At 42.3% G+C, this 16,685-nt stretch overlaps 1 protein-coding gene across 1 annotated transcript; it reads right to left on the reverse strand.

Annotated features, from left to right (window-relative positions):
• Nucleotides 1-718: 718 nt before the first annotated feature.
• Nucleotides 719-8,805, reverse strand: LOC120920532 (low affinity immunoglobulin gamma Fc region receptor IV-like). The gene is made up of 3 exons (XM_040332664.1): nt 8,694-8,805; nt 6,623-6,643; nt 719-1,333 (listed from the first exon to the last, which is right to left on the reverse strand). The coding sequence occupies exons 1-3, from the start codon at nt 8,722-8,724 to the stop codon at nt 1,059-1,061; spliced, it is 327 nt and encodes a 108-aa protein (XP_040188598.1). The 5' UTR covers nt 8,725-8,805; the 3' UTR covers nt 719-1,058.
• Nucleotides 8,806-16,685: the final 7,880 nt, after the last annotated feature.

Below are 16,685 nucleotides of genomic sequence, written 5' to 3' on the forward strand. Positions count from 1 at the left end.
ACTACATCCTCTATTTTTTAACACTTTCAGCAGCGGATTTAATCTCTTACTGAGTATGCAGCTTATCTTTTAGGCCTTGCCTATGCTCCAGTTTTAGTTGGGGCCATGACCACTGCCCCCAGGATTTTTGTTTCTGGGTGATTCCTTTCTCTTTCAGCATCCTTTGCAGCCACCCTTGCATTCAGGGACTAGTGTTGAGTCTCCCTACACTGTGTGCATCAATAAAAACACACAGCCCCATAGCCTAGGATCTAGCATCAAAGCTGTACATGGAAATTTGGGGATTATTCAGATGAGTGCTGAGTCCTGTCCTCCATAATGAGCCTCTGTTTGCTGGGTGTGCATCCACCTCGGAGGTGCATGCTTTTTATTTGGGGGGGGATGCAGTTATGGAAAAGATTGGCTTTGAGGCTTATAAAAGTTAAGAAAGCACACTTCATTTTTTATTTTTATTTTTTAATGTTTGTTTAAAACAAAAAAAATAAGAAACGTATCTCTTTCTAGGTGCACTTTGAGTGTATGTATATATAAGTACAGGGCCATCTGTCAGTGATGGGACTTTTCTGATAAATAAAGACATGTCATCACCTGGGCAATGCTGACAGAATTATTTTCATGAAACCCCCCCCCCAAAAAAAAATGTAATTTTAGCAGTCTGCATAGTGAAATTTCAAGTCAATTTCAACAACAAAGTCATAGCATTGTAATTTACCTTTCACAGAGATAAAGGAGACATCTGATTGATCGAACTCATGTGACTCATCATAACGGTGTATTCGTTGAGTACATTTGTAGAGTCCAGACTGACTCCTCCTTATATTAGGAATATGGAATGTGGAGTCAGATTCTGATGATTGTATCTCCTGATCATCCTTGTAGAATTTTGTGTTTGTTGAATTAAAACCTTTTATATGATGACATCTCAGAGTCAGGGGGTCTCCTTCATAGATGGCAGATGGGGGTCTCTGCAGGATGACAAAATCTGAAATGTAATAAAATGATACTTTATGTTGTTCTATTCACACCCAACAATCTGTAATGATGGAGATGAGATGAGATCACTCACTTCTGGTAACATTTAGGAAGACGGGATCACTGATATCACCACCGATGGTCTGACACTGGTAATCTCCTCTGTCCCGAATCACTGAAGATCTAATGATATGAAGTCTCTGTTGACCTCCTTGTATTGGACTCTTATCTTTGTACCAGCGATAGGTCTGGGGCTCCTCTGGTACAGTAGACGGCACATCACATGTTAGAGTCACATCGTCTTTGTATATTATATTCTCCCAGTTGGGTGTGAAGGTCACCACAGGTTTGATGGCCCCTCCTATAGAAGAAAAGAGATCACACAGAACACATAGAGAGCACAGTGTGCAGCAAAACACAGAGAGATGATCACATCTTATATGAGAAAAATACATTCTCTATAGAAATGGGAATGTTTATAGTCCTGGGCACAGGGAAAGATTACTTAAAACCCCCAAATGATGAAGTATTTTATGAAAACATTAAGAATAAAATGAAGGTAGTTCCAATTTTTTGTCAAACGTAATATAGTACACCATTTTTTAGGGAAAAATACTAAATATGAGGTTGCGCGAGTAAATAGATACCCAACATGTCAAGACTTAAAATTGCGTGTGTCTGTGTAATGGCAACAAACTATGGTGTAACTCTGTAAAGAGACAGCAAGTAAAAGATATCTAAAATTTTGAGAATAATGCCCCGTACACACGGTCAGATTTTCCGTCGGAAAAACCTTGGGTTGTTTTTTCAACAGAATTCCGCTCAAGCTTGGCTTGCGTAACACACAGTCACACAAAAGTTCCCTGAACTTTGGGCCGTCAAGAATGCAGTGATGTACAACACTACGACAAGCAGAGAAAATTAAGTTCAATGCTTTCGAGCATGCGTCGAATTGTTTCCGAGCATGTGTCGGAATTTTGCGAGTCGAAATTGCTACAGACGATCAAATTTTCCGATAGGAATTTTTCCCATCTGAAAATTTTAGAACCAGCTCTCAATCTTTTGCTGGCGGAAATTCCGACAGCAAAAGTCTGATGGAGTATACACACAGTCGGAATTTCCATTCAAAAGCTCACATCGGACTTTTGCTGTCAGAATTTCCGACCATGTGTACACGGTATAAGAGAAGATCTTCCAACAGTGGTGACAATGGTCTAAACAAGATTTCCCCTACTGGAGGAGATTTCCTCTTACTTCCTCTTATGTCTATAAGACAGGAAGAGACATCTCTCCAAAAGAACACAGATGGCAAACAAGATAGGAACTTTAACCCTTCCCTACTCTATCCAAATCAAAATTCACTTTATTTTGCTGTTCCTCTTATAAAATTCTATATGAAAAGCTAGAAGTTTAATTTAAAAAATTAGATCATTATTATTTTTGGTCTTTTTTTGGTCTTGCTCACAAATTTTTTAAATATAACAAATCTCTTTCTCTTAAAGCAGAATTAAAGTGTTTTATACACAAATTTATAGCAGGAAGGTTTTTTATAGTAGACTCTGTGGGGTTGATTTACTAAAACCTGAGAGTGCAAAATCTGGTGCAGCTGTGCATGGGAGCCAATCAGCTTCCAGGATGGTTAGTCAAAACTTAATTGAAAAAAGCTGAAGTTAGAATGCAGCGTTGCGCCAAATTTTGCACTCTTCAGTTTTAGTAAACCAACCCCACTGAGGCTTTATCTTCCATATAAGATTCTTTTAGCAATTGATTGTAAGATGAGTCGCACTTACTCAGCTCAGTGTACATTCTCGGCAAGCCTTAATGCCAGGATGTAGCCCCTCCTGTGCATATGAGTGGGAGTTAAGTCTTCACAGGTTAGGTTTCCAAGATGGCCGTACCCGGAAGATAATCAGGTAAAGATGTCAGCTGTGGCAATGGAGAGACAATGGAGATTGTAGACATTGTATCCAGTGGTGACTTTTTTTGTGCCCCCCCGTGGGACTAACATACTCCCCCACCACCACTTGCTCTCCTTACTTTGGATACGGGCGGCAAGAGCTTGGCGGGCTCGGGAAAGCTGCTCCGGTGACCGGTGTCCTCTCCTGGAGCAGCTTCTGCCACCTCTCTCCTCCCGGCGCTAGGCTTTTATACCTGCTTCCCGATTGGCTGTTGCAACACACCTGGGTGGGCTCCAGACTCATTGCTTTGCGTCCCGTGTCCACCCTATTTTAAAGCCTATTAGAGCCTACGGCTCTTAACAGGTTCTTTAGAAAAAAACTGGTTGCTCTAAATGTAATATAACAGCCTCCTAGATAGGTGGTAGGTTTAGATAGATAGCTTTAGTGTAGGCTCATTGTGATCAGTAGAGCTGGGTGTGTTTTAATAGGTACATTTAGCTTGTCACACTGTAACAAGTGTCGAGGAAAAAGGGGGTGGTGCCCGGGTGCCCCTAATGGATGGGCCGCCTTAATTGTATCGATGGAGGGGCTGCTTTGGTAGTATATCATACTGCCTAAGCAGCATCTTGCACATTATGGCCAATTCCCACCCTCCACAACGTGGTTCCACTTTACATGGACACCAGCCAGGCCTGGACATAATGAGTTAAATGTCCGTTCACTTAAGAATTTAAAATCTGTTATGGTTTTCGAGGGTTACCTTAAAGTTGTATGCGGTGTTACAAAAAAAACACTGCTTCCCGGAACAGCCTGTACTTTTGGCCTATTTGGCTGTTCACTTTTTTTTTATCATTTTGTTGCTTACAGCCAGTATCAACACTGAAAAATTCCTACTTTAATAAAATTTTGGTCAAAAATATATTTTTTTCCAGTGGATTTAGCAATGATGGGTTATCAGCAAACAGTACTAGGCCTACTTTGATCTGCACATCTGTACTCCCTTTTTTTTATTGTCAAGTCTCTAGATTTTGACTGGAGACAGACATGCCCACCAACAGAATTAAACACAGAGACACAAGCCAGAGGAAGGCTTCTAAAAAATAGAGCCTTTGGTCTGCATGGACTAGTGGCACCACCATTTTCTTACAGCACCAATAGGCTCAAATACAAAGACACAAGCCACAGAGAGGGGTCTTTCTAAAAAAAACAAAATATATATATATTGCATATTGTCTAATTTTGTTGTGTACTCTTTGCTGGGTCGTTTGGGGTGTGGCTGTATTCCAATGTTCTATTGTGTCTGTCTGCCTTGGATATTATGGGATGTGTATGTAGATTAGCTGTGAGATTGGTGGGGGCAAATTCCTCCAACAGCTCTCACTGCTGATTGGACAGTCTACCATTTAAATTGTTCCGAGTATTACCTGTGTTTTCAATAAACAGTCCATGTTCAGCAACCAAACGAATATCGCCTTGTTTTGTGGTTGTTAGCGGTTGGAATATCTGATATCTATATTCAGACTGATAGGAAGCGGTATATGACGAAAGCACTCAAGCAGAGTGTGGAACGTTTCGTTAGAACAAGGATACCCACAACTGTGTCCATTTTTGCATGTCATTAGGGTGACAGCCAGGACAAAGGGTGGGCAGGAGGGAAACTGCCCTGGGCACAGTGAAGCAAAGGGGCAAAGAATAGATGGAAGGTGGTACACCCATTCTACACAATGTATTATCAGTGGGGTAGGGGGCGCATTTCTGGATCCTTCCCGTGGGAGCTGGAGGACCCTGTCCAAGTACTCGGTGACAGTAGCTTGTTTAGAAACTCTCTGAAGGGCCAAATGTGACCACTGTCTTTAACTTTGGTAATTTCAGTAAAATTTAGGGTTTGACCTGAATTGAAATCTCAGCACAAAGGGCTTTTCCAAGAAGCATTTCTATGATTTCTATGATACACGCAAATTAACAATACATTTCGCTTGTGTGCAAATTGGCTAACCCACAATGTTTAGAATGAATGTCAACCATTGCATTAAAGCGATATTAAACCCAAAAATGCAATGTTGCACCCTCCTAGATAGGTGGTAGGATTAGATAGATAGCTTTACTGTTGGCTCATTGTGATCAGTAGAGCTGGGTGTGTTTTGATAGGTAAGTTTTGCTTGTCACACTGTAACCCATGTGGCTGTAATCATTGTGTTATGTAAATTAAGTTTTGCTCACTGTAGCCAGTGCAGCAGATTAATTAGGTCATTAGGTTCAGTTTTCTCAGCTGCTGCTAGTCTATTTACTACCTCTACTTTCCAGAGGGCTGGAGAAGTCTTTGGAACAGGTGTGAAACTATACAAATGGCAGTATGAATATTTATACAGCCCTGGCCAATCTCAGGATGCAGGGACCTGAAGGCTGCTGGGAGTCTGTATAAATTCTCTGGGACACTGAGCTCTTCCTACAAAGGATCAGTCCAGCCTGAAGGGCTGCTGCCATCCAGGACAATGCTGAAAAGTGCTTGCTGTTTGTAGGCCTTAGCTGGGCAACCTGAGGGCCTGGATGCTGAAACTAAGGAGAGCTGACTAAGGGGCTGTCTGCTGATGATTTAGTCTGGTTTCACTGGAGAAAAGTTTTCTCTTGGAGGTTAAAAAGAAGGCAACCAACTGTCCCTGAACTTTTTGTAAGTACAGATGGTTCTGAGAGATCCTAGAAACTTTTAGGCCGATGTCACCCCTCGGGATTTAGAGAGAGTCAACTGTGTGTTTGTACAAAGGGAACATCGGCTCCTGAAGATCTCAGTCTTATCTAGTTCTCTGAGAAGGGAATCTGCTCTTGTTGCTCTAAAAGGAAGAAGTTTGTGTGCTGTTAACTTCTTCTATTACAAGCCAAATCCACAGTTTGCTAAATGCAAGGACTTCTGCTTCAGCTTTACAGAAAGGAGTTCCCCGTCCTCAACGTGTACTTGTCCATGTTTTTGGAGTACCCCACTCAATTCACTAAACCCTATCCCAGTTCTCCAAAGATAAAAACAGCAAAAACAACACCCCTAGACTGGCTATTGAGGAAAGTGTGAGTAATGCCCCGTACACACGAGCGGAATTCCTGTCGGAAAAAAACATGGATGCTTTTTATGAAAGAATTCCGCTCAAGCCTGCCTTGCATACACACGATCACACAAAAGTTCAGTGAACTTTTGACTGCCAAGAACGCAGTGACGTAAAAAAGACTACGACGAGCAGAGAAAATTAAGTTCTATGCTTCTGAGCATGTGTCAATTTGTTTCCGTCAGAATTTAGTGTGTCGGAATTTGTACACACGATAGGAAATTCCGATCTGATTTTTTCCCAAAGGGAAAATAGAGATCCTGCTTTCCATCTTTTTCCGGCAGTTTTTCCGTTGGAAAAAGTCAGATGAAGCATACACAACGCTTGGGATTCCTGACCAAAAGCTCTCATCTGACTTTCTCTGACGGGAAAATCGACTGTGTGTACGGGGCATTAGATTGTGTATCTGGTCAGTAACATGCCTCCTGTATTAGAGTGCACCCCTGCCAGTGGTCTGTCTCATTCTCATGCCTGTAACTTCAAGATAGATTCTCTGACTTGGACTGACTGACTGGTTTACCAGTTGAAAATAGAAGAAAGAAAGTCTAAGCTAATAAAAACATCTCATGTAATGAGTATGTCACTTGTGTAGAATAAATATTATTTTTTATAGTATTATTGTATCTATGTCAAATTGTCCAGTATCATCTCTGTACTCACCAGACTGTCCCACGTTCAAAGCTGAAAAGTCAAAATGCACTTTTTAGAAAAATATTATGTACAGTACATGTCATTAAAATACATCTAATGCATTTCAATCATTTTACTTATTTTTCATTTTCAGTTATAAAAATCTGACTTTTTTATAACAAGGATATTGGGATCCCAATTTTCTCAGGTCACCAGAAGAATATTGGATTTGCCACTCTCTTTTAGGTGGCAAACTGTGGTTCGTAGATGTTGGGTTAAACAACCAGACCTTATGTGGCCACTCCACCATTGGGTAGGCATCAGTGGCCTTTTTATTCACCCGATAAGCCCCCTTACACAGTGGGCATGTTTATTTACTCATCAGAACCTTCCATGAATCCATCATAACCCCCTTACCAAGACACTTCTATTATGCCTTACGTAGCCACCAGCCAACCCACCACCACCTCCTTTATGAAGCTTATTTCAATCAGCACTCTTCCCCTTCACCCTTATGCAGTTCCAGTGACATAACTACTAGAAATGTGCTCACGGAAATATTTCGTTTTGGAATTTCGTTTTCGTCCGAAAAATAAATGTAATTTATTTACTCCCGAAATTCGTTTTAATTTATTTTGCTTCGTTAAAAAAAGCATTCGTCTGAAAAGCCAAATTAATTAAGGTTGAATCTGTCATTTGGTGTCTGTCGAATGTTCTAAGAAGATTCGACGGAGCAGCTAAACTGTACGGCGCCGCGATCCTACATTTCTGGTGGAATGTTCCGCCTACAAGCTATAGTAGAATTCTAATGTTGTATGACTAGTAATAATTATATTTATAAATTATTATTACTAGTCAACCAACATTCAAATAGCCTATGGGCCGAGCATTTGATTGGAAATGTAGGATTGTGGCATCGTACAGTTTAGCTGCTTGTCGAATCTTCTTAGAACTTTCGACAGACACCATAAGCCTTCAATGACAGATTCAATGTTTGTATGTATTTCGCTGCTTCGTCGAATCTTCATCGTTCTTGTTGAATGGTCTACCCAACACTGTCTCTATAATGTAGACTCTTTTCTCTCTATAATGTCGAATCTTTCCTCTCTATGTAGAATAATCTTGGACTAATAGAGTTAAGGTTAGGTACATTCGACCGCAGGTTCGATAGACTCAGAACACTATTGTCAGCGTCATGTCGAATCTTCTATTTGTATCAAAATGTTGTAGCAACGAAAACGAAAATAAAGCATTTTTTATGTCGGATCTTTCTGATTTCAGATTCTGCGCATTTGTTAGCCTTTGTTAAAATGAATGTGAAAATCCCAAAAATTCGGACGAAAAAATACGGACGAAAACGAATGCACATGTCTACCCTTTACTAACAAACAACCAGTCCACTCAACCCTTCATAAGCTGTATAAGTCCAGTGATGGAGATACTGGGATTCTGGGATGTACTGTGGATGTGAATATAACTTAAAACAATATTTCAATGACTTGAGACAAGGAGCAGTAGACCGAGGACACATACCCCGGTATCATGCCCTAGCATTGCCCCAGCCTTACTACAGTTTTCTCCTTAGAACTCAGATCTTCCGTCATCATTTACTATGGCAATTGAAACAAAGCTCTTCTGAAAATGACATTTGTGGTTCTGACTTATCTAGATAAATGGGAAACTTGCAGCCTGTGTGACAAAACCACAAACACAGCTTAAAATAAATACTTATAAAGCAGCACGAGTCTCTAATATGATCTGCCCAGATGCCAATAGCTAATTTCTACAATGTGCAATCCACCATCACTGAGAGTGGATTGTGCTAAACAATTGTAACATATTGTATTTCTCGTGGAACAAGACAGATCATACATTCCCCTTTAGATGGTGAACACAAAGTAAGAAGAAGAAGAAGAAGAGGGTTCATCATACTTTGTTTACCGCAGATGCAAACATAATGCGTGTGTTTAAAGGAACAGGCTCATAGTAATGAGTTATTTTTTTTGTGTTTCACTCAATCTCAAAGGAAAGACACTCAGCTGACGATCAGAATATAATAATAAAATACTCAGAATGAAAAAAAAAAGATCTTTCTACTTACAAAGCAACACGATGGCGAGAAAGACAGACATTGTAGACGGGACCTCAAAGTTGCGACCGTCCGTCTGAGAAGCAGAAGTTTTGTCCGTCCTCTCACTTCCTGAACTTTATTTATAGACATTTCACAAGAGCTAAAACCAATGTCGTGAGAAGGTAGAAAGATGAATAATCTATGATAGCCAATCAGATCTCAGTTCTGCCCTATCTGTTATGATAGTCTAGACAAAACTCATATGACATTTTAGGGTGGACAATGCTGACCTTGCACCCAGGATTTCTGGTCTAGCTAGTTCATAGGATACAGGACAGAGAATGGAGTTGCGCTAAAATGAAAAATGTGTCTTAGTAAAAAGACATATGTGAAAGATATAAGCGAGTGCTAAATATATATTAATAATACAATAAAACAAATATATAAAGAAATAATGTCCCAAAATAAACAGAAAATCTTTCATAAATTGTCTTTGATAAGTGAAGTAAAAAAAAGTCCAAAACATGCAGCATGAACGTATTCAATCTTCAAGGTGTTTAAATGACAAACAGCTGTGATATATGGATAGAGTGAAGAGCCACCACCAATAAGAAACACTGACCCTTACCAGAGTGTGCGATCCCGATAGGGATCCGATAGTGCAGAAAAATATCACAATCCAGTGGCAAAGACCAGAACGTCCTTCATGATGTAAAATGGTCCTCAGTAGTCACCGGTAAAGATTAGGAGCATCCAAAAACAGAAAAAAAATCAAATAGTGTAAGACCGTAACAATAGCAGAGGACACCAAAAATAGAGCAGCAACTGGTGATTGACGAGCAGCTGTGACAGATAAACAGATAACCACCACCAATGCACACACTGACCCTTACCAGAGTCTGCGATCCCAAATGGGGATCAGGCAATGCAGGGAATGAAACAATCCAGCAACAGCAACCAGAGCATCCTTGATGGTATGGAGGGTCCTCAGTAATCACCAGTAGGATTTCAAAGTGTCCGAAAGCAAAAGAAACTCCCATAGTGTAAAACCATAACACATTTAATAGCGAGAAAAACGAATGCACTTACATTTAAGTAGACAGTAAACAGCATAAAATCATACGAAGCCGGCCAGCTCAGCAGAACGTAGATTCGTCCTCAGCGTGTAGTGCGGTGACGTCAGAACGTCGCCTCCCGACGTTTCGTCTCAAAGGGACTTGATCATATTTCATACGATAGTAAAGACTTATTTGGAGTCTATTGTTTTCACTTTGGCAAGGTATGGCTTCCATTGATATCTTACTGAATAGTACACTCAGGTGACACCATACAGACAACCCTTGCTGTGGGCACACAGGGAGATGTTACAGGATGGTGAGTGGCCCCTTCCTTTTCTAAATGAACACAGTGAGTGACCATGTTTCCGACCATACGTGTTTGAGCTTTGGGGTGCACACCCTAATGCTAAAGGCTGTGCCCACCTATGCCCCTCTTACACCTCCAATATGGGCTCCTGATAGTGTCCACAGGAGGCGCGGGAGTACAGAGTGTTATGCCGCGTACACACGATCAGTTCGTCTGATGAAAATGGTCTGATGGACCGTTTTCATCAGACGAACCAATCGTGTGTGTGCCCCATCGTTTTTTTCCCATCCATCGGAGAAAAAACGTAGAACTTGTTTTTAAATTATCTGATGGTTAAAAAACTGATAGAATACAAAAGGATCGTGGGCAAGTCCATCGGTTAAAAATCCACGCATGCTCAGAATCAAGTCGACGCATGCTCGGAAGCATTGAACTTAATTTTTCTCTGAACGTCGTTGTGTTTTACGTCACCGCGTTCTGACACAAACATTTTTTTAACTGATGGTGTGTAGGCAAGACTGATGGAAGTCAGATTCATCGGATATCTGATGAAAAAATCCATCGATCCGTTTTCATCGGATGAACCGATCGTGTGTACAGGGCATTAGTCTTGCTAGCAGGAAGGCAGGTGTCCACGTTTGGCAAAATAAACTCAGATGGCTCCAGTAAACAGGTGAGCAGGTGGGCAGCTGGTACTGGCAACAGCCAGCAGAGAAACTAATTCAGGCAGGCTGGGCCATGCGCAGACAGGATAGATTGGGTACAGGGCACAGGCAGGAGTGTGGTCATGAAAAAAGGCCAGGTCTTGAACCAATCAGTAAAGCAGGGGCCAATGGAGCAGACAGAAGCGGTGGTCAAGGGACAAGCCAAGGTAGGTGAAGGTGTTAAGAGAATGGTCAAGACAAGACAGGTCTGGAACTGATCAGAAAAGCAGGAGCCAATGAAGCAGACAAAAGCGGGGGTCAAGGGACAAGCCAAGGTCGGTGCAGGTTTTCAGAGAATGGTCAAGACAAGACAGGTCTGGAACGGATCAGTAAAGCAGGAGCCAATAGAGAAGACAGAAGCGGAGGTCAGGGGAAAAGCCAAGGTCAGTGCAGGAGTTCAGAGAATGGTCAGGACAAGCCAGGTCTAAAGCCGATCAGTAAAACAGGAGCCAATGGAGCAGACAGAAATGGAGGTCAGGGGACAAACCAAGGTAGATGAAGGTGTTCAGAGAATGGTCAAGACAAGCCAAGTCTGGAGCAGCCGATCAGTAAAGCAGGAGCCAATGGAGCAGACAGAAGCGGAGATCAGGGGACAAGCCAAGGTAGGTGAAGGTGTTCAGAAAATTGGTCAAGATAAACCGGGTCTGGAGCCGATCAGTAAAGTAGGAGCCAATGGATCAGACTGAAGCGGAGGTCAGGGGACAAACCAAGGTAGGTGAAGGTGTTCAGAGAATAGTCAAGACAAGCCAAGTCTGGAGCCGATCAGAAAAGCAGGAGCCAATGGAGCAGACAAAAGCGGGGGTCAAGGGACAAGCCAAGGTCGGTGCAGGTTTTCAGAGAATGGTCAAGACAAGACAGGTCTGGAACGGATCAGTAAAGCAGGAGCCAATAGAGAAGACAGAAGCAGAGGTCAGGGGACAAGCCAAGGTCAGTGCAGGAGTTCAGAGAATGGTCAGGACAAGTCAGGTCTAAAGCCGATCAGTAAAACAGGAGCCAATGGAGCAGACAGAAATGGAGGTCAGGGGACAAACCAAGGTAGATGAAGGTGTTCAGAGAATGGTCAAGACAAGCCAAGTCTGGAGCCGCCGATCAGTAAAGCAGGAGCCAATGGAGCAGACAGAAGCGGAGATCAGGGGACAAGCCAAGGTAGATGAAGGTGTTCAGAAAATTGGTCAAGATAAACCGGGTCTGGAGCCGATCAGTAAAGTAGGAGCCAATGGATCAGACTGAAGAGGAGGTCAGGGGACAAACCAAGGTAGGTGAAGGTGTTCAGAGAATAGTCAAGACAAGCCAAGTCTGGAGCCGATCAGTAAAGCAGGAGCCAATGGAGCAGACAGAAGCGGGGGTCAGGGAACAAGCTAAGGTCGGTGCAGGTGTTCAGAGAATGGTCAAGACAAAGCGAGTCGGAAACCTGAAACAGGATACAGATGTCTGTGCTTACCTGCAATTTTTTTGAGTTGATGAAAGGGTCTGTTTAGCCTTACATGTTTCGTTGGACAATGTATTTGGGTGTAATGTAGAATTCAGTAGAGAGAAAGTCATTTCCACCAACTTTTCTATTAACTGCATTGTACTGATCTGCACAACAAAGCTGAACTTTAGGCAAACAATTGAATACACAGATGATCTATATACTGTATATTGGAGCTGATTTTCTTTCCAAAGGATTTGTATTTCTGTCCATCCAGTATTGAAATGACTGCTTTGTCCGTGGCTTGTCATGTTTGGTGTATGGTTTAATTGATTCAGTTTTTATTCTTTTTGTCTGACTAAGATTATTATTGATGAGTTCTAGATGAGAGTTCCTTTTTAATTTTTTTAAATCAACCAATGCTTTTTTCAGATCCTTAAAGTTTCATTAATTTCTTAGAAGTTCTTCCTCGTCTCCACCACTTATTGTGGAAATAGCTGAAATATACAGAAGCAGATAATGCACATAATCGTATTATATTTTTCACGGTGTAATCTGAGGAAGGAAGCAGTGAGGGATGATACATGGTTTAACCCTTCTGCTCCTAGGGCCATAGCTGTGTTTTTTGCTTAAAACGTAACCAATTCCTGCCCATAAGGCCTTCATATGACGTCCTGGACTTTGAGTGGGGATATCTGAATGACCCCCCCTCCCGCCGTCCACCAGTGCTTCTAACTGCTCGCCCGTGCGATCGACAAACCAGAGAACAAATCGATTGTCCCTAAAAGTTGAGTATAGAGATTTCCGGTGACCAGATGGTCCCCAGTCATCTCTATGAACCTCGAAGGCCCGGGCACGACGTTACAATCCTCAAAGTTTCATTGAGGTCATCAATTTCTTAGAAGTTCTTCCTCGTCTCCACCGCTTGCTGTGGAACTAGATGAAATATACAGAAGCAGATAATGCACATAAATGTATTATATTTTTCTCTGTGTAATGAGGAAGGAAGCAGTGAGGAATGATACATGGTTTAACCCTTCTACTCCCAGGGCAATTTCTGTGTTTTTTGCTTAAAACGTAACCACTTCCTGCCCGTAGGCCTTCATATGACGTCCTGGACTTTGAGTAGGAATATCTGAATGACCCCGCCGCCCGCCAGTGCTTCTACCTGCTTGCTGGTGCGATCAGCAAACCAGAGAACAAATCGGTTGTCGCCGCAAGTTGAGTATAGAGATTTCCGGTGACCAGATGGTCCCCAGTCATCTCTATGACCCTCGGAGGCCAGGGCACGACGTTATGACACCATGTCCGGGCCAGCGGAAGAAAACAATGTCGGGGACACGGCTGGAAAGCCAGAGACATTATACATTTTTTTATCTCTGTATTTCCAACCTGAAGGAGAGATGAATTCTACAGCATATATTCGGGTGTAGGTGCCCATGGATGTAGAAAAAAGCCCAAATTGATGTAGAAAAAAGCCCAAATGTGTTTTCCTTCAAATTCACTTATCTGGTTGAATTTGGTATTAGAAGTCTGGGTGAATAAGTCTCAAAACCATTCAATCCAAGTCAATTAATTATCAATTAAATTGATATAGTAAGTAACAAACTCACCGTTCCGACTACGCTAGTACAGTGGATATGGAGGAGTTGCGGTAAACTAGGAGAATTACACTGGTGTCTATGGTTTATACAATACATGCGATTTTATGTGTTTACATTTGGGTGCACTGGAAGCACCTTCTAAATGTGAGTGTGTTACTTGGAGTTTTTAACAATAAAGCTAAAGTATTTTAAGGATAAAACACTATTGCCGTTTTTTACATTTATATGTGCAGGGCTTCCTGGAGAAGCAAGTAGGAGTAGAAGGAAGCATTCCCAATCCTGAGATCTGGCTGGTGGATTGTTGGTCCCCTTGGGAGGAACAAAAGCGTTATTGGATCATATGTTGGTATATGATACAATATCCAAGGTGAGAGCCCAACTAGTGGGGGATTGCGCATGGCATGAAGCATGTTTGGCACAGCACAGTGGATGATAGCCAGACAAGCACCATAGAACACTGAGGACTATATCATTTCCATATAGGTATAATTATTTGATTATTTATAATTAATCAGTTAAAATGTAAAAAAAGCCAATGAGCAAATTAATTTCAGGGATCAGAGTACTTCCCCTTTAAGGGCTGCAAACACAAGCACCTAAATATATATTGTGACAGGAAGTCAGGTAAATCTGTGGGTGTTGTCACAGACGGGAGATACATTTCTGCCTTGTTTAGACAATACACCAATTGTTATTAGGCATCGGCTGCAGAAGTAGCCAGAAAAGGTTTAAGGGCGTTGGAAAACTTCAGCTGTTCAGAATGAGGCAATTAAGGCCTCTATAAGTAATCCAGAGGATTACCACTGACTTGCTGCATCCTGAGGCTTTGTGAGTAAGGAGAGCAGTAGCTGAAAGTCTTCTGAGGAGGTGAGGTGGTGATTGATTTTTCTGTGTGATAAAAATCAAAAAGAGACTATTGTTTTTCTGCTGTATGACCAGCAGTGTCTGCCCAGCACTAGGCTGTGCCAGACTCCATAGATAGGTTCCTGTGTGGTGAAGGTAGACGCCCAAAGTGGCTAGGGTTTATTTTATGTTTGATTTTGTTTATGCTGTTTGGATGCTTGCACTTGTTTCCAGCAAGATGGAAGAATAAACCAAAATCTTTGTTTTTAACCTTCTTCGACTGCCTGTCTGTATAAATTCAGTGTGTAGTGAACCCATCCAGGGGGTCACACACCCCGCTACTGAGCTAACCCCTTACAATATATATATATATATATATATATATATAATTTTTTTTTTTTTTTTTTTTTACAGCGGAACCTCGGATTACAGGCATAATCCGTTCCAGGAGAATGCTCGTAATCCAAAGTACTCACATATCAAAGCAGGTTTGCCCATAGAAGTCAATGGAAACTAAAATAATGTAGTCCGCATTGGCTTCAATGTCATGCTATACCGCATGTGGCCAGAGGTGGGGGGCGCTGGAGAGCATCAGTAACACACGGAAAGGCCCGAGGACAGCTCGGCTGACCTTGACAAACCTCAGAAAGGCTCGGGAACTGACTATTTCCGAGTATTTCCATGCATTTCCGAACGGCTTTGATCTACTCCGATTGGCACTGTTCGGCTCCGCTCGGCTCCGGCGCCCCCCACCTCAGGCCAAACACGGTACTGCACACAGCTGTGGCTTGAATCCTGCTCGTTTTGCGTGACAACACTCGCAAACTGAGTCAGGATTTTTAAAAATACACAGTGCTCATTTTGGAAAATGCTTGTTAACCGCGTTACACACAATCCGAGATTCCACTGTATATATTGTGAGAATCGGGTTCAAACAGTAGAGTTTTAAAGATACAGCCACTCACCAACTCTTCTTTTAAGGGCTTTCCTTGCCCACTTTTATTACAAGAAGCTCACAAAGACACATGGGTTACCCTCGCAGGGGTTCCTTAATATTTTCCTCCAGAAAACATTTTTCCTCCATTAAAAAATAAACACACACGAATTTGAACATAATCCTACTTGGCTCGTGCAGAACTCTGAAACAATCTATAACAATCATCAAGCCCCATCTGTATCTATCAGACAGTCTCACACAAGCCCTGTGCTCACATCCACACTCTATATACACCTTACAGATCCCTGCTGTACTGGTCCTTACTCTGACATCTGCGCAGAGACCACCAGTCTCCCAAGTGGAGCCATGAACACCAATCAGCTCTCTAACAAAAGCCCTGTGCACATACCTGTACAATCAGTGTGCTGGTTGTCCCCTAAATGTGGACCAAGACCTGGAGGCTTCATCCCACCCAAGACTCTACATAGCCTCCTGACTCCAGGACCCAGCCCTGAAGGCCTCATCCCACCCAAGACTCTACATAGTCTCCTGACTCCAGGACCAAGACCGGAAGGCCTCATCCCACACAAGACTGTACATGGTCTCCTGACTCCAGGACCAAGACCTGGAGGCCTCATCCCACCCAAGACTCTACATAGTCTCCTGACTCCAGGACCCAGACCTGGAGGCCTCATCCCACCCAAGACTCTACATAGTCTCCCGACTCTAGGGCCAAGACCTGAAGGCCTCATCCCACCCAAGACTCTACATAGCATCCCGACTCCAGGACCCAGACCTGGAGGCTTCATCCCACCCAAGACTCTACATACAGTAGCCTGTCGACTCCAGGACCAAATCCAGGATTTACCAATCCCTGAGGAAACTGAAATTCCAGACACAAGCATCCCAGAACACTTGCTAGGGTGAGAATCCTGGGTCACACACAAAACAAGCAGATAGATAGAAAATAAACTGATCAAACCCTAAAGATAGATAATTTGAGGGTTCTTTAGAAAGTTTCTGCACTTTTTTTAACTCTTTTTATTAAGAATTTACAAAACAATTTACATCACTTGTACTAAACTGCAAGGTCAGCCAGCTTTTCAGACTGACAGGTCACATGACATTCTCAGACACGACCAATTACTACTCCTCACG

Source organism: Rana temporaria, chromosome 13 (assembly GCF_905171775.1).
Source record: "Rana temporaria chromosome 13, aRanTem1.1, whole genome shotgun sequence".
NCBI lineage: Eukaryota > Metazoa > Chordata > Amphibia > Anura > Ranidae > Rana > Rana temporaria.